Raw genomic sequence first — 27,690 nt, forward strand, 5'->3', positions numbered from 1 at the left:
CAGTTGTTGATGAATTGGCTTATTGATGGTGACATTATAGATTTCTTGGGGAAATGCATGTCACCGTACAGATTTCCAGCAAATGCACTTAGTGTATATTCTTGCCAACTTGTGTTATCTCCTTCCTTGCATATGTATGGGGAAACATTCTGTTGTTATTTTGATTGCAAATAGTCCTCCTCTTCATACTCTGTATCCGAGGATGCAAGGAATTTCAGATATGGTTGTATAGCATTTCATACAGTGAATGAAAAGAGAAACTGCACAGAGAAATTGCACCATGTCCATGAGTTTTCTCTGTGTGTAGCTACATGAATTGTTAAAAGGTGAAATATATGATATTTATGCAATACAGAATGGAAGCAAACCCTAAGGGCCAGCAATTTCACAGCACTAATTTCTGAAGAGTCTTGTATTCAAGAGGAGCCAATGTGGTGTAGTGGCTTGAGCATTGGACTATGACTGGACAGGGGGTTCCAGGTGATTGAAGGGCAAGCAACGTCCGCACTGCTTCTAATGTAACTTTTGTTAATTTGAGTTACAAGATTCTTTTTTTTTTTTTTTTTGGACTCTGATGAATCACTTCAGTAGTCTAACTCTATATGTAATTTATATTAACATATCAAACTAGAAGTTTAAATCCAAACCATTTGAAATTATATTGAAGTAAATTTGCATTTTAAATCAGTGTCAGCTTTGACAATTATTACTTTTAAAATTTAAAACTTAAATTAGAAAATCGGAATGGCAAGAGTTAATTGACTGTAGAGAACTTACTTGGAATTCTGCCCTGCGAACTCTTGGAAAGATTCTGGAGACCCTGAAGATGCAGAGAAATGAGACACATGGTCTCTGAAAAAGTTCAATATGTTCAGGTGGTGATGCTGGTGTCATGTCTTTTATAACTCCAGACGGAGAGAAGGTGAGTGGTTCAGAACTAGAAGTAGGGATTTAGAGGAAATAAAATGAAGTTATTAGAAGGCGGAAGCTACTCACAGAGGAGAGCACCAAAACCAGAACTGTTTCTAGGACTGATGAAACGAAACTGAGATAACGGTGGTTTGGACAGACGCAATAGGTGAGAGGGGGCAGAGAATAACTGCCAAAGATATTCAGGTCAAATATTTATTACTCAACTGGAGAGTTTTGCTGATTGCTTGTCTCTTCCAGATTCTGCGAGGCCCCAAGTAACTGGACTGGAGACACCATGCAAGTAGAGACTCTTAGCTTATTATTTTTATTACCAAATGCAAAAAGTTCCTTTTTTTATTAGAAAGGTAGAGAATAACCTCAAAAGTTGGACATCTGAGAATCACATGACTCCTGGTTCTGGAAATGACACAAAGGAAAGATAACCCACATGACTATGGTTTTCACTGTTCAGAGAATATGATAGTTGGACCTCTCTGGAAGTTTTGGTGTGTCTATCAAAATTACTCAAGTGAACTGCTCTATTTTATTGGAAGGCTATCCAATTGGGGAGGAACAGAGTGCGTTTTCAACTACTGTTGGATGACTGGAAAAAATTCTGGCTTGTGGGACCCACTTTGTTCCTTTACCAGAACCCTGAAATCCACCAACTAGAGTCTGGTGTGGCCATAAAAAAATTAAAGAATTTTAAGCATAGGCTTTTTGGTCTGGCTTAATCTACAAATTTGCATTACAAGTACCAGAAATCAGCAGAGTTCACATTTGTTCCGCTCAAAAAAATTAGTTCTTGTTTATCCACCAAAATTTCATTTGTTTCAACAATATTATTTAGTATGGAATAGCCATAAACAGGACTCTGTGGCTCAGCAGTTAAGAAGCTGATTCTGACAATTTCAAGATCAGCAGGTCAGCAGTTTTAGGCTCAAGTGCCATGCGATGAAGTGAGCTCCCATCACTAGTCCCAGCTTCTGCCAGCCTAGCAGTTCAAAAGCATGTAAGTAGATAAATAGGTACCACTTTGGTGGGAACAGCGTCCTATGCAGTCATGCTGGTCACATATTCACAGAGTCGTCTTTGACAATGCTGGTTCTTCAGCTTAGTGATGGAGGTGAACACCGCCCCCTACAGATGGACATGACTTGACAACCTGGTCTAAGTGGAATAGCTTTACCTTTAGCTACTTATTTTATAGTTACTAAATAATGAAAAGTGAGAAATCCTTATCAAAGGACTGCATTGACAGAGAAATATATTAGTAGATCCTGATCTACATGCTATCCATCCTGAATCTAGAATGAGGAGGGATCATGGGAGAGCTGAGAACACATACTTCCCAAGTGCATCATCAAGATTAATATATAGCTAGCCTTTTTACAATGATAAATCTTGACAAGGATTTTCTCTTATTGAGAAAACTAAATTGATAAAATTAAATAATTTTGATTTGAGCAGAGTCTTGTATTTGAAAGAGTGTTTAAATAAAACAGTTTTTCCTTGGGGATCAGACTGGGTGCTGTGGTGATACTTAAAGATGCAAAAGGCCCACATAGAACTGTTCCTGTGCATCCATATTAACAATGCTCTATTGAATATTTGCTGCCATCACTGGCTTTCTCATATCACTGACAGCTTCACTTGACTCCTCAGGAAAGGGTCCTCATATTCCAGAATTATTTCCTTCATCTTGGAAATACTGATAATTATTCTGAGTAGAGAAGCTGTAAAGTCCATGCAGAGTGTCTTTGGCAGGAAGAAGGAGGCAAAAAGGGTTTACTTGAGCAGGGTCTAGCAATAGCAATAGCAAGTACATTTTTATACCATTTATCAATGAACTAGTATTCCCTAAGCAATGTACAGTGTGTAAGCCAGTTGCCCCAAACAAGCTGGGTATTTATTTTGCCGACTGATGAAAAGATGGAAGGCTGACTTACAACATTGTGGCTGCAGTACCAGCATTTAACCACTCTGCCACTGGGGCTCCTAGAGTTCTAGAGGAGCTTTGAATTTACTTTGCACATGTGCAGTCAGTTTTTACATGTAATCACACTTTTGTTTGACTTGCCTTTTTATTCTAAATTAACCTTTTTATTTCATAGAAATCATATACAGAGAATAAGGAAATGTGCAAAACTTCTACCATCATGGAGAAATTAGGTGAAAAATATTGGTCTCTTCAGAACAGTATAGACAAGGAAACATAACTTGCATTTTTAACTGCACAAATATTCATTTGTAATGGCACGTTTTTTCTTGGAACTGTACATTTTGTGTCTGGCAGCACACTGTCAAAAGCCTTTGATTGGGTGATAGGACAGTCTATCAACAAAATCCTTCTGAAGTGGAGCTTTTAATTGCAGTAATCTCAGGGACTCAGGAATAATATATAAGGTGCAGTGGGAGCACAACATTGGCAGTGAAGTCGCTATTAATTTCACCTACATGCTGGACTGTTGTTGTTGTTGTTGTTTTTTAAAAAAAATGAACATTCGGAATATGTTTCATTAAAATAACAGCAACCAAAGGAAGCAGGTAACAATCTGATGACTATGAAAGCAATGACAAAATAATTAATGCATAATAACCTGAGTAAATACAAACACAAGTCAAGCAAAGGGGAAAATTTGTATGAGCCTATTAAGTGAATGCAAAGATGCCTATAACTTTTCCTCACACATATGCTCCTCTACTACCCTACTTTAAAAGCAAAAGCTGTGGAGATATGTTAAAGGATACTGGACTGCACACATAGTACTCAAAGGAAAGTGCAAAACGTGTATATTTACAAGCTTAAGGTTTAAAGACATTCTTGATGCAAAGACTAGAGTTAGGAGAATATAATTTGCTGTTTACAATAAATTATTTTGGGCAATTGGAACAAAAAGAGAGAAGACTCTCTGAACTAGGAAAGTGGGTTGTAAAATGGTAAATGAAAAATCAGTAAAAACAAGTATAAAATGATGCTTACTGGGACAAAAATTTTCTATTTCACACCAACACTAGTGGGATCTGAGCTGCCAACAACTGCTCAAGGGACTGAAAATGTCACCCAGTGTGTGGCTGCTGTAAATAAAACAAGAAGCAAGTAGGCAGGCAAGCAGGCAAGCAAATGACAGATTCCAAGATGGGCTTAATTAGAAAAATAATCAGAAATAACAATTTACAAACCAACCAAGAAAATCCAGCAAATGCTGCACTCAGCAAAGGACAGGAGAGACCCTCTCACAGCCAATGAAGTTTACCGTATACCATGCAGCTGCGGACAAGTCTATATAGGACCACCAAACACAGTGTGCAAGCAAGAATCAAGGAACACGAGAGACACTGCAGACTGGGCCAGCCAGAAAAATCAGCAGTAGCAGAACATGCCAAAAACCATCCTGGGCAGGAAATACTGTTTGAAAACACTGAAATTCTGGACCATGCCAACCACTCCCATGTCAGGATGCACAGGGAAGCCATTGAAACCCACAAGCACCTGGACAACTTCAATAGGAAAGAAGAAAGCCTTAAAGTTATCAAAGTTTGGCTACAAATCCTGAAAACACTAAAATCAAGACCCAGCAAATGCAAATGAAAACCATTCAGGGTGAGGGGTTTTCCCAGCAAACAGTGGATTTCTAATTAAACAGACACAAATCCTCTTTGGATATCCTCCCACCCCAAGGCCTTGCTATTCAACAACAGATCAATACACATATTGTAACTGTAACTGACATACTGTGTAGACTTTTGGTCACTGCGGTCATGAAGCCTGTTGCAGAGATGTAAGATGTGCAGAAAAGGGAAACCAAAATCACCAGAAAACTGGAGCAACTCAACTGTGAGGACTGATTGCAATGTTTCTTGCTGGTTAGTGTAAGACAAGGGGAGACATGATGGAGATATACAAAATTATGACTCTCTCATAATCCTTGAACCCAATGACATCCACTGATACTAAATGATGGGAAGTCAGGGCAAATAAATGTACAGAGCACATTTAAACAGTGCATAAAGTGTGAAAGTCTCTGCCACACGATTTAATGTTGGTTGGCAGTGTGGAGGACTTTGATAGGGAAATAGATAAGTTCCTGGAGGGTGGGTCAATCAGAAGCTACTAAGCAGGATGACTATTTTTTGGTCACCTCCAGTATTAGAGGTAATATGCTTCTGTGTTTTAGCTGCTGGAGAAGGGAAGATGGACGCTGCATTTGTGCTAACGTTTTGTTAGTGGGCTTCCCCTAGTCAGTGATCTGGCCACTGTGTGAGCACAATGTTGGACTAGAAAGTTCCTCACTCTACTCCAGCATGGTTCTTCTTATGTCCCTATATCAACCAAATGTTGAAGAACTGGGGAAAAAATTGTGAAGTGCAAAAAGAACTCTTAAGAACTAAATGGAAAAATTTAAAAAATTGAAAAATATAGCTTATGGGGGGAAAACCTCAAAGCTTTGGGAAGAGAGCAGAACTCCTGTTGGTTTAGGCAATGAGTAGCAAAAGACAGAGTTCCCTCTTTTCTATGGGATAAGCTCCACACATCATAAAAATAAAAGAAAATCCATAAGACGATCAAATAAAGAAGGAAAAGAACATCTCTATATTTGTGTTTCTTCTTAATACAAAAAGCCTGTATGACCATTTGGACTTCTACCGCAACCTCTTTGGTTTTGTCTTACTGTGGATGTAATTTGTCCTAGTTAAATATTGCTTCTGTGGTAATTCATCAGGCTATCACTATGACTACAGGACCAGAAATGAATTTTACTTTTTACAGAAACTCAAGGCTTGTGCATAACCTATTAATGTACAGTACAGTTTTCTCCTTTCAGTATTATGCACAACAAGGTCACTCAGAGCCTGCCTTTGAGAGCGGTAGCACTGAGGATTCCTTCATTGGAACATGCAGAGATTAGAGGGCCATCTCTCAGAAGTGCTTTACTCTGGACTCCTGTCCTGGCAGAAATTAGACTAGATGGTCCTTAGGAGCTCTTCCAGCTCTGTGTGGGAGGTTTTTTCCTTCAGGTTTTTCTCTAGCACACGAGGTAAAAATGGAGGCTGCAAGCCCCCCCCCCCCCAATTTTCTTACTCCAAGAGTAAGCCTACCTGTGGCCCAGTGAAACCGCTCTTAAAGAGAGAATAGATGTTTAATTGGGCCATGGAGGACAGGGCAGCTGACCTCCTGTTATGATCTCTACTATCCAATCAAGCCATCACTACACTTGAAGAAACAGTGAGCAGGAAGGCAAATTCTCCCATCCATTGCCATTCAGTAAGGCTACTCAGTTAATCAGTTTTGGAATGTTTGCGGGAGATGCATTACACTTCGATTTTGCAGAACTCTGCAATAGTCACAAAATGCAGGATCATGACCATAATTTGTTACACTTTGTTACTTGTTTACAAATTAAAATCTTGCCTTATTCTTCATGCCACCTGCCAAGCTTATTCGAGTACACATTCCAGTCTGCTGCAGCCCTTATATTCAAAAGTTAGGGTTAATAGCAATGCTGCAGTCTGTTGGGAACATTGCCATTACCTTTTCACATATAGCTTCCATGCTAAAAAGAAGAAAAATACTGCATTATTCTATCACTGATAAGCTAGGAAAAAAGCAGTTCCTGGGGTTGCCTGTGTAGCCATATCAAAGATAAGGTACAGATTTGAGGATGGAGTCTGACTGATGTGGGAGGAGAAACATTTTCACAGCAGAGTTTGGGACAGCAGTGAGAATGAAGACCTGATGGAAAAAGAGAAGGAACAAGATGGGAAACGGAAGTGCTAATGATTAATAATGAAGACCAGAGTTTGTGTTGTTGTTGTTTTCTGATGAAATATCCTCCAGTCGAAGGTTGCCCAGAAAGTACCTGTAATAGGTAAAAGTAAGGGTAGTTCTCCAAATGAATCACAAAGTGGAAAGAGGAAAGGGGAGATATACATGGTAATACAAAGCAGCTTACATACTTATGTACATATTTTCACTCAGTCTTCCTTTGCATTTGTTAGGCTGAGTCTCTATTCCGGCAGCCAGATTCTCAGGCAAAACCGCTGCATTCAAGAGAAGGATGGCAGGTCAAGCCAGTGGAGGCACAGATGTCATAACTGCAAAGGAGGACAAGGCCCTGCAAAATGTAGGGCATCCAAGAAACATGTAGGGCCTTACCAAATAAATGCTAAAAACACTAATAGAAATGTAGTCGTGTTTCTTAGCCATGCTCCAAATGGAGGACGTTTTGAAACTCTTCCTGGACAGAAGGTTGAAATGTAGGGACCTGGAAAAGGAGGACACCTGGTCACCCTGAGTAGAGAAGCATTCCCCCTCACTCCCCCCTCCAGATTTAGAGTATTCCCTGGAAAACAAAAGTCCTCAGCTTAAAGCACTTCTACATCTGTGGATCTGGAGTCTTTCGAGACTCACAAATGTGTAAAGTTTCAGGGACACAGCTTCCCTAAACCAACTCCCTCAGATCCAAAAACAAGCCAGAAGACCAACTCTCTGGAACCCCCCCCCCCGGGTGTCCTTGGCCAAGTCACACTCTCTCAGCCCCAGGGGATGGCCAAGGCCAAGGAACGAACCTAGACAAGGAAACCCCAGGATAGAGTCCGACTTAGAGTAGGAAAGTACTGGAAGGCACTCAGCAAGAAGAACTGGAGATGAGATGCTGTTGGAGAGAAACGTGGCGAGAGCAAAAGTAAGCTTTCCTCTCCTGAAAGGTTCAGCAAGGAGTGCTGCTGGACAGCTCCTAGTCTGGCAGCGTCTCCAGTCAAGGCAAAGTCCCCTATTAGGCGCTTACCTGAGTTTCCTTGCCTCGACTGGAGGCTTTTCCAGACTAGGAGCTGTCCAGCAGCACTTGGAAAAGGAGGGCTTTCGTTTGCTTGTTGCCACATCCCTCGTCAAGCAGTACCTTCTCTCCAAGACCCCAGCAGAAATCTCCATGCAGCTGCATCCAGTGGGTTCCTCCTCTTATAGTTGGAGCTTGGAAGGGGGTGTGTTTGTGTTTGTGTGTTTGTGTGTGTGTCCTTTTCTTGGGCAGAATTTGAAGAAAGGGGGAAGGGATTGGCGCCACACTGCTAAGCAGGCCAGGTCTCCCCGTTTGCCCTGGCCATCCCCTGAGGCTGAGAGAGTGTGACAGTGGGCTTCCATGGCTGAGTGGGATCCTAACCCTGGCCTCCAGAGTCCTAGTCCAACACGCAAACCACTACTCCAAGGTGGCTCCACGTGGCTCCGCACAGAACCCTTCGTAATGTGTTGGCTCCTAATGTGACTCATCAGTGGCAATCCCTGTATGTGACTGGATGCAATGGCAACACTCTTGACGCATTCACAAAATTAAAGCTAGATCTTTACATTGCAACATCAGACAGCCTCAGTCTACCTTTCATGGGGAGCAAGTGAGAATTTGGAAAGATGGCATGTTTTCAAAGAATAGCTCCCTCTCTCTCCCTCTCCTATCTATCTATCATCTATCTATCTATCTATCTATCATCTCTCTCTCTCTAATTATCTTATCTATCTATCTATCTCTATTATCTCTGTCTCTATCATCTCTCTCTCTCTAATTATCCTATCATCCATCCATCTATCTATCTATCTATCTATCTATCATCTATCTATCTATCTATCTATCTATCTATCTATCTATCTCTATTATCTCTCTCTCTCTCGTCTCTCTTGTCTCTCTCTCTCTCTCTCTCTCTCATCTATCTATCTGTCTGTCTGTCTGTCTATCTGTCTGTCTATCTGTATTGTCTTTCTGTCTGCCTGCCTGTCTCTATCGTCCATCTCTCTCTCTCTCTCTCTCTCTCTTTCTATCTGAGGACTCTCTTTTCTTCTGCTACTGACCCTAGCCCCACTCCCCCCATCACTTCAGCGTTTTAAAGCGACGCCATATAGCCCCTTTCTACTATAAGGCAGATGTCTGGGGAGCACTGGTGCCACCCCCCTTAGGGTGCTGCCTGAGGCGCCCTGCACCCCCATAGGATGGCCTTTGCTGGAAGCCAAGCCCCGTGAGCCTCGCAGTGGGAAGGGTGGCCAAGTGTTTCCTCGCCTCGCTCTGCTCTGGGCCCACTACAAACTACAACTCCCAGAATTCCATAGCCTTGAGCCAGGCCACTTAATGCGGATTATTTCTGCAATGGGGATGTAGCCACTACATACAGTTGTTGCTGTTGTTGGTTGTTGTTCTTGTGTGCCTTTCAAGCCCTCATCCCCCTTTATGCCCCCCCCCCCCAGAAGTTTTCTTGTCTGGTCCCTTTCCTTTGTAATTTTATTATAGTTATGTTTGTACTTCTCCTTGTTGATTTGGGTTTCAGGAAGGAGGAGGACGGTGTGGTTTTTATTCTGTTGTATTGTTTATATTTTACTGAGGTAAGCCGCCTGGGTCTTGTTGGAGAGGCGGCGGGGCAGTGACTTTTTCAGGAGAATTTCAATTTCCCCAGATCGGTTTGGCCCTATTCTGTGCAGAAAACAAAACTGCGTAAAATATGCTTGTTCTGCATAGAAATACGCGGCCTGTTTACTGTGCGAATCTGATGTAGAAGAGAAGGTTAAGAGGTGATATGAGAGCCCTGTTTAAGTACTTGAAGAAGGGATGCCACATTGAGGAGGGAGCAAGCTTGATTTCTGCTGCTCCAGAGACTAGAACATGGAACAATGGATGCAAACTGCAGGAAAAGAGATCCCACCTCAACATTAGGAGGAACTTTAAGAACTGTTTGTGCGTAGAATACACTCCCTCGGAGTGTAGCGGAGTCTCCCTCCTTGGAGGTCCTTAAACTGAGGCTGGATGGCCATCTGTCGCAGGGGATGCTTTGACTGAGAGTTCCTGCATGGCAGAATAAAGGGGTTGGACTGCATTAGGGCTCTTGCGGTCTCTTCCAACTCTTCTATGATTCTGTGATTCTGGGATACATCTTTCATGGTAAAGATTCTCCTCTATCCAGGACTCTTCTCAGTTCTTGTTTCTTGACACTTAAAAACACATTTTTGACCATTTTTGGACGTTACTGAAATAATAATAATAATAATAATAATAATAATAATAATAATAGGTCCTGAGAAGCTTTGGTCCTGAGGTAAAAGAGGGGGGGGGGGGCTGAGGCTCGTCGCCCCTTTCCCGCCAAGGGTGGGCCCCCTCCCTGCTCCTCCCGCCTTCCCCCTCCCTCCCTCCCTCCCCCGCTGCCCCTCCTGCTCCCTGATTGGCTGCTCGAGGAGGAGCCGGAGGGATAAAAGGCCCCTCGGGGAAGGGCTGCTGCCGGAGCCACTTCGGGGTCCCTCCCTGGCGAAGATGCCCCGGGGCTTCCTGGTCAAGCGCAGCCGGAGAGGCTGCCACCGGGTGCGCCCTGGAAGCCTCTTGGGAGCCCCCCGACGGCCCCCGGAGCCCCCTCCGGACCAAGAGGAGGGAGAGGAGGAGGAGGAGGAGGAGGAAGAGGAGGGAGGCCCTGCCGGCAGCCCCCGGCCCGGCTCCCCTCTGGCGCCCGTCTGGGGCTCCGCTCTGCTCCTGCGCTCCCCGGCCTCCGCGGAGTCCTTCCCGGCCCCGGAGAAGCCCCCGGCCCTCCTTCCCCGGGCCCTGCCTCCGCCTCCGCCTCCGCCGCTGCCTTTCCCCCCGCAGCCGCCCCCGAAGAGGCCCCCTCCTCCTCCTCCTCCTCCTCCTCGGAGCAAGAAGCAAAAGTCGGGGTCCGCCGCGCGGAGGCTGAGCTTCGCCGACGAAGTCACGACTTCCCCGGTGCTGGGGCTGCGGATCAAGGCGGCGTCGGAGGAGGAGGAGGGGGAGGGCGGCCGGGGGAGGGCCCCTGCGCCTTCGCCTTCTTCTTCTTCTTCTCTGCTGCTGGGGGGGCAGTTCGTCTGCCAGCTCTGCAAGGAGCCCTACGGCGACCCCTTGGCCCTGGCCCAGCACCGCTGCTCCCGCATCGTCCGCGTCGAGTACCGCTGCCCCGAGTGCCACAAGGTCTTCAGCTGCCCGGCCAACCTGGCCTCCCACCGCCGCTGGCACAAGCCCAGGCCCCTGGCTGGGGCCGCCACCCCGGGCAAGGAGAACGGGGCCCAGCAGCCGGGAGCAGCGGAGGGCGCCTGCTGCAAGGACCCTGCCTCCTGCCCCGAGGCCTCCTCCCTCCAGGGCTCTGCGCCCTCCCCGTCCTCCTCCGTCGGGGAGCTCTTCCTCTGCCCCTATTGCCGCAAGGCCTTCCGCCGCCAAGCCTACCTGCGCAAGCACCTGGGCACCCACCAGCCGGGACCCCCGCCCGGGCCCCCGCAGCCCCTGGGCTTCCCCTGCCCCTTCTGCGGGGCGCCCTTCCCCTCCGCCGACCTCCGCGACAAGCACCGCCTCTGGCACGCCGCCGCCGCCGCCGTCCGGGAGGAGCTGCTCCTGCCCCTGGGAGGAAGAGGAGCCCAGCCCCAGCAGCCCCCGGGGGAGACAGCCGCAGGAGCCCAGACCCTCCAGCTGCAGCAGCAGCAGCAGCAGCCGCAGCAGATCTTCTCCTGCAAGCACTGCCCCGCCACCTTCTTCAGCTCCCCGGGACTCACCCGCCACATCAACAAGTGCCACCCCTCCGAGAACAGGCAGGTCCTCCTCTTGCAGATGCCCCTCCGGCCGGGATGCTAGGCTGCCCCAGGACCAGGCAAGGACTGCCCGGGAGACCCCTCGACTGGAAGCCTCCCTTCGCCTTCGCCTTCGCCTTCTCCGCCCGAGGACCCTTCAGGCTGCAGCCACACTGCAGAAATCGCCCGGTTTGGCACCGCTTTGACTCTTTGTCTCTTTGCTATGGAATTCTGGGAGCTGGAGTTTGTTGTGGGCCCCACAACAAACTCCAACTCCCAGAATTCCATAGCCTTGAGCCAGACAGAGTTAAAGTGGTGCCAAACCGGGTTATGTCTCCAGTGTGGATGCAGCCCCACTCTGTCATTCCCAAGGAAAAGCGCAGGGCGCGCCGTGCCAAATGGGGGCTGTGAGGGGCTTTGGGGGTGGGTGGGTAAGTGGGGGTTTTTTTGGGGGGGAGACATGGTCCTAAATGAGCCTTGCTGCCTTATCAAAGAGGGGTTAGGATGGGGGGGGGGCGTCTAGGACGTTGGAAAGTTGCCCCGCATTTCCTTTCTTTTCCTGCCTTCTCTTCGTTTCAGCCCCGCAGAAGAGAAAGCAAGCTCCCGGTCAGGTTTTAGGGAGAAGGCACCCTTCCGCCTTAGGACTCAGTGGGGGGAGCCCTGTATTGAGAGAGAGAAAGAGAAAGAAAGAAAGGAAGGAAGGAGGAAATTGGTAGGGAAGGAAAGAAGGAATGAAAGAGGCGAGAAAGAAGGAAGGAAGGAGTTGGGAGGGAAGGAAAGAAGGACTGAAAGAGGTGAGAAAGAAGGAAAGAAAGAAAGAGTTGGGAGGGAAGGAAAGAAGTAATGAAGAGGTGAGAAGGACGGAAGGGAGTTGGGAGGGAAAGAAAGAAGGAAAGAGGTGGGAAGTAAGTGAAGAAAGAGGTTGGAAGGAAGGAGGGAAATAGGTTGGAAGGAAGGAAGTGGGAAGGAAGTTAGGAAAGAAACTTTTCTATATGTGCTTAATCCTATAGCCAAGGCCTAGAGCCCTCTGTGTGCCTAACTGGTCAGCTGTCGGGGCGAATGGGACCTGGGACTTCTTTCATTTCAGTGACTCCTGTCCCTGGGGTCGTCGACATATATATCCGACACTTACCAAGAAGTCCAGAGGGAGGAGGAGGAGGAGGAGGAGAGAGCCGCTCTCTCCTTAACTCCTGGAGTCTGCCTCTGGGTTTAAACCATTTCCGTTGCGTGAAGTGTTTTCCTCGTTGTGCCCTGTGTGATGATAGTCGGAGCTTCACTGGCAAGTCAGCCCCCCATCCTCGCTAAGCCCCTGCAAATACATGCCTCTTCTTCTGTCTGCTCTTGCTCATGACTGGCTATTATTAAAGGCTGGATTGGTGTAGTTATGGGTCCTCTTTTCTGAGTGTCTCGCGTTACAATTCACTAGGGCTACAAAAATACAGATGGTAAACAGGGGTGTACCTGCACACACACACACACAGAGATGGCGAGCTCAAATTCTTCATGTTTGGCCAAGCTCCACAGAATCAAATTCTGTGCTCAGTGTGAGTCTAAGGGGGAAAGGGGGTTTGGGCTTTTCTCCAGCAACCATTCCCATCCTACATGGCCAAACTGCTTTTGAAATCAAAGAGAATGTCAAAAGCAGCTGACAAGATGGCATAGGGACCAGCTGTTTAAATAACAATGGCCCTGATGTTACTATTACCTTTATTTGTACTTGTCTTGCCCCCTCAAACTGTGGCTGCTGTATTGATCAGTAGTGAGCGGAAGTGCTCTTTCTATTCCAGCCTTTAAATTCCAGTCTCTGAGATTGAGAAAGGTCAGCTCTTTCGAGAGTCTACCTGTTCTAACTTCTTCCCCCGTGCATTTTCAAGCAACCCGTTCTAAATCTGGGATAGTTTTTATAAATATATTTTGCATGTGTATAAAGATGTTGTTAAAAGGAAGTGTGGCAATCAAAGGAATCTACTTTTTCACTTCATGTTTACCTACCAAGGTAATTTTCCCAGTGTCATTTTGACACTAGCATGCCACCTGAACAACGACTTATACATATAATTTATAAGAATCAAGTTAAGGAATATTTTTAGCTTAATTATGAAAAAGAAAAGAAAAAAAACCTTCTTTCTGAGAATATTCTGGAAGAGTTATTTTATGACAAAAGAATTGCCAAATGCTTTCACCGTAAGCTGTACAATGTATGTATTTGTAACAAACTCACAGTTGTATGTATGAACCCTCAAGAAAAGAGCCGCTTTTTCGGCAAGAGTTAAAGGATGTTTTCAACACACTTAATGTGACAGTAAGTGCTTGACTTTGTACAGCTTTATCAACCTGGTTAATTAACCACGTTTTAGGAAAACCACATTTGTAATTACGTGGTACTAAAGGCAGTGAACCAACAAAGTCATCTGTGAACAAAACTGTTTTAAGGAGTTTGTTGTATAGGTTCAGCAATCTTGCAACTAAATGATCCACTATTTATTCCATGGCTATCTTTGCCTGTCATTTGGCAGGTTTCTGTAAATCAGTATTTGTAGGGGAATACAAATCACACAGAAAGTGGTAAGAATAATTTTATTGTATTATTAAATAGCATGTCTTTTCTCCAACCATTACAAATTTGTATATACTACACGGTGAACAAATACATCAATATATATTTCTATAATTGCCTGGGTGAAGGCAGATATTTACACATGCAGTTAGTACCGGTGCCATGCTACATTTTGTTAGAGCATAATATGGCAAACAACGCAGCTGTATTTCTTCTTCGGTATGAAAATACCTTTGGGGGGGGTAGTGGGAATTTGGAGTGGAATGTGTTAGCATATATATTTGCCGCTACAAGGGCATAGTCCCTTTCCTTCCCTGTAACAGACACAGCTCAGAGCAAATGATTGACACGGCAAAGTGCTTGAAAATACATGTGTGTGTATGTGTGTCTATCTTACACAGCTAGATCAAGGGACAGTTTCACTTTTTGGAAAGGAAAGACTGACTGTAGCCATAAGTCCCATATGGAAAGCAAATAACTGCAAGAGTAGAAAGCTGTTTGCACTTCAGCACTAGTACTTCAGCTGTTGTTTCTGTCCAGCAGTGAATGACGGTATCAGAGCTGATGATGGGCCACTGTTTACTTTAAAGGGTTTGTCCTTAATACATACAATCAGTACGCAATTCTGAGTATTGTAATGAGCTTTGCAGAGAACTTCAGAAATACAATGTCATTTGAAAAGTAGTACATTTGCTTGCAAATGGTACATTTTTATTACTGAAAGGGTAGCACAATAAATAGACTGGAACATGCCTGCAGTCTCCAGTTCCAAGGTGGCTAGCAATCAGCCTTAGAGGTTAAAACAGAGTGGTTACCTAACTGCTGAACACATCTCAAAGAAAGATTTTAAAAAGTGCAAAGAAGGAACTTGCACTGGCAAAGTATGGCAGTAGGAAGTTGGATAAAAATATTCTAACAAAAGCTAAAATATTTTCAGTCTGAAATAAAATGTTCCACATTGTTCTCTAAAATTAACACAAGAATGGAAGAATGCAAAACAAATATTCAAAATAGAAAAGCTCTTTTCTTGAGGGAAGAAGATTTAGATTTCACCCCTTATCAGGTCTTGTTGGCTGAGCCAGACGATCGCCGCAGCTTCATAGACATGCGACTCTTGCTAGTCCGGGGTGAAATGGGGAAGGCTAGATCGGGCCCGTCCATCTGCGCTGCTGCTGGAGTTTCGGACGCCTGAGTCTCTGGGTAGGAGCCTACCGCAAAAAACAAAACAAAACAAAACAAAAAAAACATATTAGATCAGCCTATTACGGCAAAGGATTAGGAAAGATCAAGCCCCGAGGAAATGGTTGCCCTCTCCTTGTTTGGTGTAAAAGGAAAAACACTAATTCAGTTGCCAGTATAAAGAAGAAACACATTGCACTCTATGTGGTCAGACAAAGACTGTAGCTAAAGTACAGACCAGTGCTAAACTCCAAAGGAACTAGTTTGTAACAACAATGCAAGAGGGTTGGGAAGGCACTAAAAAGGATCCAGGGTGGCAACTATTTCCTGTTCTACATTTTCAACATACAAATTCCTATAGGGGTCAATGTGGCCAAAGCATGCTAGTTGGATGCACTACATGATATGCTCTCTTTGTAAAAGGAACAAGATGAATTTGAGAAGAATCCTGGTTAATACCCAAAGCAGAGTTTTTTCCAATATATAGGGTCAAAACACAAGGGGCATAGGAATTAAACAGAGTTACTGCACTGATAAAATTTCTATGAGATACAAAATAGAAATAGCATTTATTTACAAGCACAATGTCCTTTGCATTACGTACAAATCTTAGCTCTCAGAAAAAATGTAATTTTTTGCTTTGTTGTGCCTACTGAAAAAGGTTGTAGATTAGAAAACAAATACTTTCATTCAAATAGTAATGGCACCATTCCTTTTGTTTTTGTATTTAAAAATGAGATGGCACCAATAGTTGGAGAGATTTGTACCACCTGCCTCTGAACCTGTACACTGCCAATTCTACCCTTCCCTTCAGACCCACTTGACTACACTTTCGGAGGCATTCTACTACTTCCCTATGACAAATGCAAAACTGAATGGGGATTTATTATTTGCAGGACAGATGGATTCCTACTTTAGATATAATTAGTTACAACTACTTCTAATATTTTCCTGAATTTTGTTTTTCATCAGAAGAATATATGATAATGCTGCCGTTAAATAAATAATCCATTCTTAGAAACAAATGTGTATTTTGATACTAAGTGCACACACTCTGACATTGTTCTGAATGGATCTTATGTTCATACACATATTACCTTAGGATTAGGAGTCAAAGGAAAGCACACAAGCCCTACTGAAATCAGTGGATCAAATTTGTTCGATACTGTGTCAGTGATTTTGTATATTGCAATATTTTAGGTAAAATATTTTCTTCCATATTACAAAACCAATCAGTACATTTTTGCTTAACTATATTTTTTCTGGTTTAACTGATCCATAAACTAGATTCAAAGAACTCCATGTGCAATATAAAGGTCTCCCATTTACATGGAATTTGCTAGTTTTGACTTGCCGGCACTGCCCTATGCTCTCTATTAAATTGTGCTCTAAAGGTTCTCCTAATTTTCAGAGGTCACTTTAGCGGCAAGTTGGGCTGTAATGGAAAACCTGTCCCAGAAATGATTTTTAGTACATAATGGGTCCATATGTGAACTCTCTGGATGCCATATCATTATGAATGGATAATACAAGCCTATGAAAAAATGCTTGCAAAACAAATTAATTTTATTTTTGGACACAAATTCCAATTTAAAATGGGATATTTTAATATTGTATATTTGTATTACGACTACTTAATGAAAAATACTTACAACACAGAAAATCACCTTAAGAAAACATTTTCACTAATATTGCAGTAACACTCCCCCTCCCTCTCACTCACTGCTTGGGCTCCTGCTGAAGGCAAATAAATCTCAGGACACATTTCTTGCTTTCATTCTGCTAGATTTCCTAAAGAGGTTACTGCAAACTATGATGGCCGGGTCAGAAGTCTAACACTGCTTTCAAAAGCACACTGCCACAAGCCTGATCTAATAACTCAAATGCTATTGTGTCTGCTTTAGCCAAACATTCCCTGGAACTGGCAAAATCTCTCACTTTCTTCTCCAAATAGGGATGTTTCTCTTTATTATCCAGGCTCACCAGTTCCAAACAATCTACAAAGGAATGACAGTGATAGCAGAATATTTATTTTGCTTTTTGGAAAAACAAAATTCTTTTCTACACAGGGACAGGTAATGTATGTGGTGGTGGTTTTTAAAAATGTCCCTCCCTGTGTAAATGAGCACCCAGGAATTCTGTCTTGTTCTAGTTTTACAAGGAATCAAAGCATTCCAAATGATGGGATAAGTACAGCATAAAAAGTAATCGTTGGTGCTCTGCACAGCATACCATTCACAGCTAGCGTGAAAGACCTTCCGTTTCAAGCCTTTGCCCTTTACCTTGAAGTGGCCCATGCTTTCTAGTGGTGGCTTGGGAAGGAGAAGAAATATCACACCATTTCTTTCTTTGTTGAGAATGAAGAAGTGATGAAGGAGAGGTGGAGAGAAGTGAGGAAAAGGGAAGAAAGATAAAAAAAGATAACAGGTGTGAGACGTGAGACACGAATAGCAGAGGTTGGAGGGCATTTACAGATGAGTACAGAAAAGAGAAAGTTAGAATTTTTAATGTTGCTAACGTGCATGCTGAAGGTGAAAGAAGGATGCATTAGTAGTCAAAATGATCCAGCAGCTCAAGTCAGGAAGAATACTCACCAACTAGAAGTTACCCCCAAAAAACCAAAACCAAAAAACAAACAAACACAAAAACAAAAAAGAAAAGGGGAAAAAGAAAAGAAGATGTGTATAAAAATAGTTCTGATCCAAAAGCCTAATTGCTATAAATATGATACAACCATTATGACATAAACATAATTTATTTTGTTTCTACTAAAAAAACCTAGGATAAATCATTAAAATGACAACAATTTGTGTAGGTATCCAGGTCTCGTGAAAAATAAATGAAGTTTCTTTTAAAATTCTGCCTGTTCACTGTAATTCAAAACATATTCCACTGAGAACATTCAATAGTAAAATTCACCAACTTGCAAAAGAAGTTTAAGTGCTAGAAAAACATCTTATAATAATTTATTCATATTGGAAATGAACTGGAAATTTTTAAAAAGGTAATTCATTTAGTGCTTGTGAAAACAGTAGCAAGATAAGTGCAGAATAATCCTATTTCACAGAGGGGGAAATCCAAAGGTGTTCAGATTGAGGAGTCCACTCCAGTCCCATGTATGTGTTGTACATAGGGTGGCAGAGCAGCATCATTTAAAAAGATTGTCTGATAACAATGGATGAGTAGTTTATATAGCAACCAATGTGATTTTTGCTTCTTTTTAAATTTTATATGTAATCTATTTGGGTTTATTAGATTTCCATGAAATAAAAGTTCATTGCAATCCAGGGATCAGATATGAAACCTCCTCCTCCTCCTCCTCCTCCTCCTCCTCCTCCTCCTCATAAAAAACACAAATCCTATAGACATTTAGGCTGGCATCCTGTTCTATATTTATGAGACCCTAAACTAGACATACAATTTTGTAACTGCTGGTGATTGACATTTACAGTCATTAATGATCAAACATTAATCCCAATAATATTTTTTCAGCCTGTTCTTCTTGTTGTGTGTCTTCAAGTAACTTCTGACCTATGGCAATTATCACAGTTTTCTTGGCAAGATTTATTCAGTGGGGATTTGCCTTTGCCTTCCTCTGAGGCTGAGTGTGTGTGACTTGCCTAAGGTCACCCAATGGGCTTCCACAGCTGAATGGGGATTCGGTCTCAAGTCATAGTCAAACCATTATATCATGCTAGCTTTCTGGCAGTACCCCAGTCAAAGGGTTTCTAAGGTGCTGTAGATCAGGGCCCTGGGAAATGATGTCTGCAGTGTTCTCCCAGTCATGTGGTGCCTTGAGACAACAATTTGCAGCCGGACCCCAAACTGTCTCTCCATCTGCCCTCAATGCATTTTATGGCCAGAAGAATGCTGAAGGAATCAATTCTCAGCCCCTCAATATGCAACACCTTGGAAATCCTTTAATTAGAATGCTGCCAGGCTGAATAAGTACTTTCAGGGTGTGGCATCATCAGATGTATCCATAACAATATTAATAACTATGACAATCTCCTTAATTGTGATTCCTTCTGATCATGCAAGACCTTGGTCAACAAATTCCTTATTGATAAATATTCAAACTAAAGATTAAAGTTTTGGGGACAAGACTTAAATTGTAAGATAACAAATTGGTTAGAATGCATGGTTGATACATATTTAGGAAGTTTACTGATTTATGTGGCTGACTGAAGGTGTATATGCAAAGTAAAAGCTTTCAGCTGTTTAGTTATGCAAATATGGAAAGATTTTCCATGGATTTTTTACGTCAAGAAAGCAATATGGTATGGAAAAGGAATTTTTGACCCCAGGCCTAATCCAGACCGTCAGAATCTGGGCCACCAGATTTGCCAAGCTGACCTCTTCCCTCACAAGAGCATTGCGTCTTCTGGGAGAGAGGGGAGACCATGCTATCTCTGTTCAAAAATAGGAGAACGGCAGTGATTCTCCTGTCTATCTCCTACATCAAGCTTCAAACATCCTTGGTAGTGTGGATTCCATTTCATGCTCTCTCCTCTTTGTGGAGATGAATCCTGGCCTGGGACCGAGTTGCCTTCTAGGAATGTCACTTCACAATGTTGCTCCTACACTTGCACCCCTGCACAGAGAATGAAGACTCCTTTCAGTTGCCCCAGATGGTACTCCCAACAGTTCCTGGGAACATTAGCTGTAAGTGGGTATTTAGGCCCCTATTAAAAACAATTATGAGTGTTTAGATGCAGGAAAACAAGATCACAACTTTGGGGGGAAAATGTGGAGAACTGGAAAATGGGTGAAACAGACAAGCAAAATAAAGTGGCTTCCAGCTGCTTTGAAGGCAAGTTGTTTAGATGACGCATGCCTCCAAAGTGGAAACCAAAATGATGTCACGCTCCAGAGCTAAAATCGAGCACAAAAAGAAGCTGGGATGCTCTGGCTTAGCCCAGAAAATGCACATCTTCATGCTCACCTGCATATAAATGCCCCAACATGAATGCGGGGCTGCAGCAAAGTAAAAAAGAAAGAAAGAAAGAAAGAAAGAAAGAAAGAAAGAAAGAATTGTGACAATTTCAATGGATGTAATTACAACATACACCAACCAGACAGTCCAAAGGGGGGCATGGGGTGAAGAAGGCATGTAGGCATGCCTGAATTCATTAAAAGTGAAAATATCTGGAAATATGCTAGCATGTTTCCACCAAATCCCTAAATGTTTGGATATTGCTATGGTTCTTATTGGTTTAATATGTTTACCTTATATGAGCCTTCTCCAACCTGGTAACCTCCAGATGTTTTGGATCTGAGGTCCCATCAGCATTAGCTAGAATGATCAATAGTGAAGTGATGGTAGTTTTAGTTCATAACATCTGGAGTGTTCCAGACTGAGAAGGCTGCCTTAGAGCAATTGAGAAAAATTGGGAAAATATCAATGAGCATATATAGCATGAAGCTGAAATACCTCTTTCAAAATGGAAAGAGTAAAATTGTGCAAATATAATGTAATGAATTGGGATGGCAATGACAAAAAATTGATGTATGATTTTACTAATATGGAACTGAAAGCATGAGATGTCTCTGTTTTAACATGCAGACTGTTTTAAACACAGAGTCAGAAAAATCTGGGCACACACAAAGTAACAAATATTATAATTTATATCCCACAGTTTATATCAGAGTACTGCTTATATGTCTAATTCAAGTGATAACTGTTTAATTCAATCAATAAATTACTGTTAAAACAGTAACAATATTAACATAAAATATACAAAAATTAGTCACAAACAACTAATTTTGTTAAAAGTAGCATAAAACAATATAAAACAAAAAGACATATTTCTAAAAGCAAGATAAGGTGTCCAAAATCTCCAGAGTAAGAAAATTTACAGGCCACCACATTTAGTCCCATAATTTTTCTCCTCCTGCACTATGGTCCTACAGCACATTGAACTATCATAAAGACAACATTCTTGATGAAAAAGGATTTCAACCGATCATCTTCATTTCACATGTTTCCACTGTCCACTTACATATTTATTCCTTCTACAGAGTAAAACAGAACTAGTGATCATACAAACTTCCCACATACAGACCAGAATCTCATGCTGTGGAAGCATGATTGCCCTTCCCCCTCTATAGCCCTCTGTGTTCTGGGAACCCTGATGAAGCAGAGTTTCAACAAGAGGGAAGGCTGTGGGAGGGGAGTGGGGGGACTGCTGTTGCACTAACAGACAGCTGGTAGTGAGACATTGACTTTAGACCATATGGAGCAAAAAAAAATAATAATACAAGGAACCTTTAATACCATCTCTCAAGATACAGTGATGGTATATTGTAATCTTATAGCCAAAAGGAATCAGTGAGGAGAACTAAAAAGCAAGTAAAAGGTAAATTAACCTTTTTTCCAGACCATCAACTATTTTTGTAAAACCCAAAAGGGTTAATGGAATAAGGCTAAGGCTTCTTTTTATTAGAATATTAACCAATAATTTGAGGATCTACAAAGAACGTATACTTCCTACTGCATAAATAATTAGCTAGGTGTTTCAGACTCCAGATTTCACCAGCTCTAGTAATACAATACTAAATGTCTACTCAGAAACAAATCCCACTGGGCTGAATCCAGAGATATATTCAGCACAATTCTGCTAGAGCTGAAGGAAGTGGGGACAGGACCGCACTTTTCTCTGCTTGTTTCTTTAGCCCACTACTTCATTTCCACACTGACCTTGTGGGGCTGGAGGCCACTTCAGAAGAACGTGGAAAGATAGTGCCATTTAGGGCAACGGGCAATGAAGGAAATCACAGTCCTTTCCCTACACAGTTAACTCCTTTGCATCTTAGCCCATTCTGCAAACAGGAGGAGCCCTTCTAGTCACAAGCAACAGGGCTATATCCAACCGAATGGCTTATAGGACTGCAGTCTAAGAGCCTATTTCTTCAAAGCATTCGTTTAAAATAGTACATCAGGGACTGTTTCTAAATTAAGAATTGTTTCTAAAAAATTGTCATATTTTGCCTCACTACATTTTGTTAGAAGTTTACCTATTAATATCTGAAGATCTATGAACTTATAACATAGGATCTAAAATAATTTTGGAGTATGACCAGTAGCTGAATTGCCATTTCTTATACTATATGCGTTTTGCAGAAATATTTTCCCCAAGAACATCCTAAAGAAAAGGAAATGCTAAATTTATTCCTGAGGTTAGAAATACTGCAGTATTGCCTTGCCTAAATAACAGTGTTCATCTTAACTAGAGTTAGACTGTAGTGCAATGCCTCTGTGTGTGTGCATGCATGTGTGTGAAAACCAGAGGCCCAAATACCTAGAACAGTTTATTTGAAGAAAATATTTGTGGCAAAGAGGTCAGTTTTAAAACCCCTTTTTATATTTCACATTTCAATACCTTATTTGAGAAAAAGTTACACACTGCTTGAATAAATGCCTCAGACTGCATCCACACTGCAGAAACAATCCAGTTTGGCACAATTTTAACTGCCATGGCTCAATGCCATGGAATTCTAGTTTTATGAGACATTTAGTCTTCTCCGTTAGAGCTCTGGTGCCACAACACACTATAATTTCCAGAATTTTATATAGCACTGGGCCATGGCAGTAAAAAGTGTGTCAAACTGGATTATTTCTGCAGTGCTGATGCAGCCTCAGTGGCAGTTTTTATTGTAGATAACAGTCTACCATGATGACTATGATTGAGTAAGATGGGCAAATCATATGACAGTAGAAATGAGGAAAATATGGTGGTCATTGGAGTTAAAAATCTATAGTTAACAAAACTTATCAGACAAGTGTCAGTAAATCCTCGACTCATTCCACAAGGTAAAAGGAATTGTCTGTCAGCATAAAACATTTTAAAACTGGTATTTTACAGTTTATGCTGCTGCCAATCATAATTAATTGTACAGAAAGGGCTTTGGGACCTAAAAAAGCTGCATTTGCATGTGTATTTGAACCTTGCATGTACTTGCTAATAAGGACGATACTTTGATGAAATTCCTCTTCTCAAGCCAGACTGGTTCTCCTCCTATAATCTCATTAGTTTCAGCCCAACCTTCCGGTTTGTTCAATAGCTATTGGCCCAGTAATATAGATAATATTTCTAGAGATATTTATAAGACAGTAATTCCTCGGTCCATTTTTGTTTCTCTTTTTAAGTATGGTTACAATTGTATTTATCTATCATTCTCTGGAAAATGTTAACATTATTTATGCATGCAAACAATTTTGCTGGCATGGGAACCCATTACTGCATGCAAACCAGAAATAGTTCAGAGGGCATCATGGTTATTATTATTATTATTATTATTATTATTATTATGATGACAGATGTATAAATTAAACTGGAATCGTAGGCATACTTACTTATGACAACACCCTACTGAAAATAGTGAGATTTACATCAGTGTAAACCAGCATGCAACTGAGCTGTTAGTGGTTTAATTTCTCAGAAGGATATTGATGACTACCTATCTTTGTTCTGAATGATGAATCATAGAATCATAGAGTTGGAAGAGACCACAAGGGACATCCAGTCCAACCCCCTGTCATGCAAGAACTCACAATCAAACCATTCCCGACAGATGGCCATCCAGCCTCTGCTTAAAGAACTCCAAGGAAGGAGACTCCACTCCACTCTGAGGGAATTTGTTCCACTGTCGAACAGCCCTTACTATCAGGAAGTTCCTCCTAATGTTGAGGTGGAATCTCTTTTCCTGTAGCCCTTCACCATTTTAGTCACCCTCCTTTGGACACGCTCCAGTTTCTCAATGTCCTTTTAAAATTGTGGTGCCCAGAACTGGATATAATATTCCAGGTGGGGCCTGGCCAGAGCAGAATAGAGTGGCAGTATTACTTCCCTTGATCTAGACACTATACTTCTATTGATGCAGCCTAAAATTGCATTGGCTTTGTTAGCTGCTGCATCACACTGTTGAATCATGTTCAACTTGTGGTCTACTTGGACTCCCAGATCCCTTTCACATGTAGTCTCATTCAGCCAGGTGTCCCCCATCCTATATTTGTGCATTTCATTTTTCTGCCTAAGTGCAGTACCTTACATTTCTCTGTGTTGAAATTCATTTTGTTAGCTTTGGCCCAGCTTTCTAATCTATTAAGGTCATTTTGAATTTTGATCCTGTCCTCTAGGGTATTAACTACTCCTCCTAGTTTGGTGTCATCTGCAAATTTGATAAGTATGCCCGCAATTCTTTCATCCAAATCATTGATAAAGATGTTGAATAACACTGGGCCCAGGACAGAACCCTGTGGGACCCCACTGGTCACTTCTTTCCAGGATGAAAAGGAGCCATTGTTGAGCACCCTTTGAGTTCGGCCAGTCAACCAATTACAAATCCATGTAACAGTTACTATGTCTAGCCCACATTTCACTAGCTTATTTGCAAGAATGTCATGGGGAACCCTGTCAAAGGCCTTACTGAAATCAAGATATACTATATCCACAGCATTCCCTTCATATACCAAGCTGGTAATTTTATATAAAAAAAAGAGATTAGGTTTCTGTGGCATGACCCATTTGTTTTGTTTTGAAATTTGTCCCAGTAGCTCATTAAAAACCCTACACAGAACGTTCAAATGCAAATCTCATGTTATCCAAATTTTGACACCAGTTTTAAACCTTTTGTATTTCTAAGTGACCAGATGTTTTATGCACTTACCCTCTGTTCACACCACACAATATATCATTAATAGTTATACAGTGGTCCCTTCTCTTATGCGGCGGATCTGTTCCGGACCTCCCTGCGTAAGGGAAATTCTGCGTTTGCTCAAGCCCAATTAATGGTAATTGGGCTTGTGCTCATGGCAGCACGCACCGTGCGCTATGGGTGCATGAGCCATTACTTTTTCCGGCACACAGCACCACTTCTTCCGGCATGGCTACAAGCATATGCTGGAGGCCGCATAAGGCGTGCCCGCATATGATGCAGACACACTATATTGTCATTTTGTGCTGCAATACACTAGGCTACTTTATGCAGCTCTCTCCATTCTGAATATGCACTTCTAATTATATCTAAGACAATTAACAAAAATTAAGAATCTGTCTTTTGGAGAGCAGTCTGAACAGGATGTTGGCACTCTTACTAATAGGAATTACAGTGGGCAGCTGCATTGGTGGGCTAGTGATCCACAGACTATAGCATCCATGGCCTGTCAAGCCCCATGTTATTCAATGGCAGAGTGTAGGCACAGACATGATGATGCAAACATGTGCATGTCACTGCCCATGTATGACCATCCATGGTTTCCCCATCTGCTATAGGCCCCAGAACTGAATCCCTGTGGATTGGGAGAGTCCACTGTATTTAAATGAACAGCAAGAAACATATTCTTTAAAGCAGGGATGGGAATCATGTGGCTCTCCAGATGATGTACTGCAATTCCAAATAGCCCATTATGATAAAAAAAATTATGAAAAAAGTATTTATAAGTTTAGAAAGGCATGGACCTAATTCATTGGCTCTAGATTTAGTTATACCTACCATCTAGGTTCTCGAATAAATTCATTGCAACTAATAGGACTTACATTAGTGATTCTTAACACAGGTCCCATTGAATTAAGTGGTCTACTGAGAATATGACTAAATCTGGATCCAACCAAACAAATGCATCCTTTAGTGTTAAATACCCTAATGCTCATTATCATCATGCCCTTCACTATGGACACTTCTCTTAGACTGCCCTGTTCAGAGAGCTGCATTGTCTGTTAGGAAAAGTGATATCCCTCATAATGTATGAAGATGCCATATTCAATTTCCATTCTTTTAATGGATATTAGGCAACAAGTATGGAAGACTCAATTTTGAGCCATGAACGGTTGCTACCAGTTAATACTTGTCATGATAGCCACCAGGCTAACACTATATAAGCCAACATTTTATGAATGCCAAATGTTTAGCTGTTGGCTGATTTGTTTTGGCTTCCAGTTATTCCTCCACATAAAAAACAAACAATGTCTACCCCTTTATGGAGTTCATATGTCTTAGTTTTTTTTTTAAAGTTTCTAGATTTAATAAACCAGTTTTCTATTTCTATTTGAGGATGTTTTAATAAAGAAAATCATTTCCCAATATAAAGACCTAACATTACTTGCTGGTGGACCTAACTGAAGAAGACCAAACAGGTTTTTCTAAACAAATAATTTTAACATTTTAATAGTACTTATCTTCAAAGTATTTAACTTTTTTTGTCTTGTTTTTAAATATGCCATTCTCAAAGGCTTTTATTGCCTTTCATTTACACATTCCTTATATTGTGTGATTATGTTATTTCTATTTACTTTTCATGTAAAAGCATTTAGCACTGAAAGAAAGTAAATGGGTTTAGGTTCTCCTCTTAGGACTATTCACATTATTAATTTAGTTTATTTAAATCTCAGTACAAATTGAAATGTTACATACATTTTTTTTCTTTTGGTGTCATTGAATTTCCATCTGTTGTTTTCAAGGAAAAACCAAACAGAACTTTGAGACTTTTCTCTATTGCAAGGAGGTGAGTAAGTAGTACCAGTGGGAATATTTTAATTTTTTAAAAAATGTTTTGACAGTGCAAAGTAACCAGCCACAAACAAGTTATTGTCCTATTCTCTGTAATACTGAATTTATAAAGTATCTACTAACATCAAAGACAGACAGTACAGGGTACAAAGCACACAACTGCCATCCAGTACTATTTGTTCATGCTGAGAAACAAAAGGTCAGACACAATCAAGGGTTACTAGATCAACAGATGTCTCTCCCATTAGTTACTTTAATCCCAGAACCACAGTGTTAGTGTTTCATGCAGACCTGGGGTTAGTAAAGACTAAACTTGAAGAGAATGTAGTGGTAATTTCTCAATCAGTGTGAATTTATCTCCCTTTTAGTAGTAAAAATAAGGGCAATCAGGAAAGTTTGAATACAACATGGTTATAAGCTTAGTGCTTTAGTAATAGATTAATAAGAATAGAGGTTTTTTTGGACACTTTGTCTTACCTTCTGATAAACAGAACTGATATTTAATGATCTAAAGAGGGGAAATAAATGAAATAATCATCAAGAGTTCAAGAAATAATTTGTACAGGTAGGCCTTGAGAGTTACTTATATTCTCAGTGATTATTGTTTTATTAGTAACTGAAAATGCAGTATCTTATATAAAAGATTTCAAAACATTTCCTGCGGGAAATGACCATGAAGACATTCATTTTTAACTATATAAATTTAATGGCAACAGAAAAGCTTTCACAGTTCCCAAACCACAGATAAGGACAGGTTGCTCACCTGTAACGGTATTTCTTCGAGTGGTCATCTGCGAATACATACAAATGGGTTTTACTGCGCCTGCGCAGTGCTGCTCGGAACCTTCTGGAATCACTGGGCAGAGTTAACTCTGCAACATATTGAAACTTTTTGGCGGTAACTCCGCCCACCCGTTATAAGGCCCCTGCCTTCCCGCTCTTTTCCCCAGTTCCGTAATTTTTCCGCCAAGCAGGCGAAGGAAGAGAGCCAAAGAGAGCAGGA

The 27,690-nt window shown here is 41.8% G+C and overlaps 2 protein-coding genes across 15 annotated transcripts in view; one reads left to right on the forward strand and one right to left on the reverse strand.

Moving 5' to 3' along the window:
- Nucleotides 1–10,193: 10,193 nt before the first annotated feature.
- On the forward strand, nucleotides 10,194–11,507 carry LOC149314912 (insulinoma-associated protein 2-like). Its single transcript, XM_089523158.1, has 2 exons — nucleotides 10,194–10,241; nucleotides 10,431–11,507. The coding sequence occupies exons 1-2, from the start codon at nucleotides 10,194–10,196 to the stop codon at nucleotides 11,505–11,507; spliced, it is 1,125 nt and encodes a 374-aa protein (XP_089379284.1).
- Nucleotides 11,508–14,006: 2,499 nt separating this feature from the next.
- Nucleotides 14,007–27,690, reverse strand: part of RALGAPA1 (Ral GTPase activating protein catalytic subunit alpha 1) — a 241,084-nt gene continuing 227,400 nt past the window's right edge. For 5 of the 14 annotated variants that reach the window (XM_089522122.1, XM_089522121.1, XM_089522118.1 and 2 more), the window contains 2 exons: nucleotides 17,412–17,526; nucleotides 14,007–15,208 (listed from right to left, as the gene is read on the reverse strand). In XM_089522122.1, the coding sequence (XP_089378248.1) occupies nucleotides 15,118–15,208; nucleotides 17,412–17,526 (206 nt within the window). In that variant the 3' untranslated portion in view covers nucleotides 14,007–15,117. Of the gene's footprint in view, nucleotides 15,209–17,411; nucleotides 17,527–17,762; nucleotides 17,777–20,124; nucleotides 20,157–27,164; nucleotides 27,196–27,690 lie in introns of those variants that run through there. The other 9 variants (XM_089522119.1, XM_089522127.1, XM_089522129.1 and 6 more) reach the window with 7 other exon arrangements.

This window comes from Sceloporus occidentalis, unplaced genomic scaffold (genome assembly GCF_023333645.1).
Source record: "Sceloporus occidentalis isolate IW3139 unplaced genomic scaffold, rSceOcc1.0.p SCAF_4, whole genome shotgun sequence".
NCBI classification, from domain to species: domain Eukaryota; kingdom Metazoa; phylum Chordata; class Lepidosauria; order Squamata; family Phrynosomatidae; genus Sceloporus; species Sceloporus occidentalis.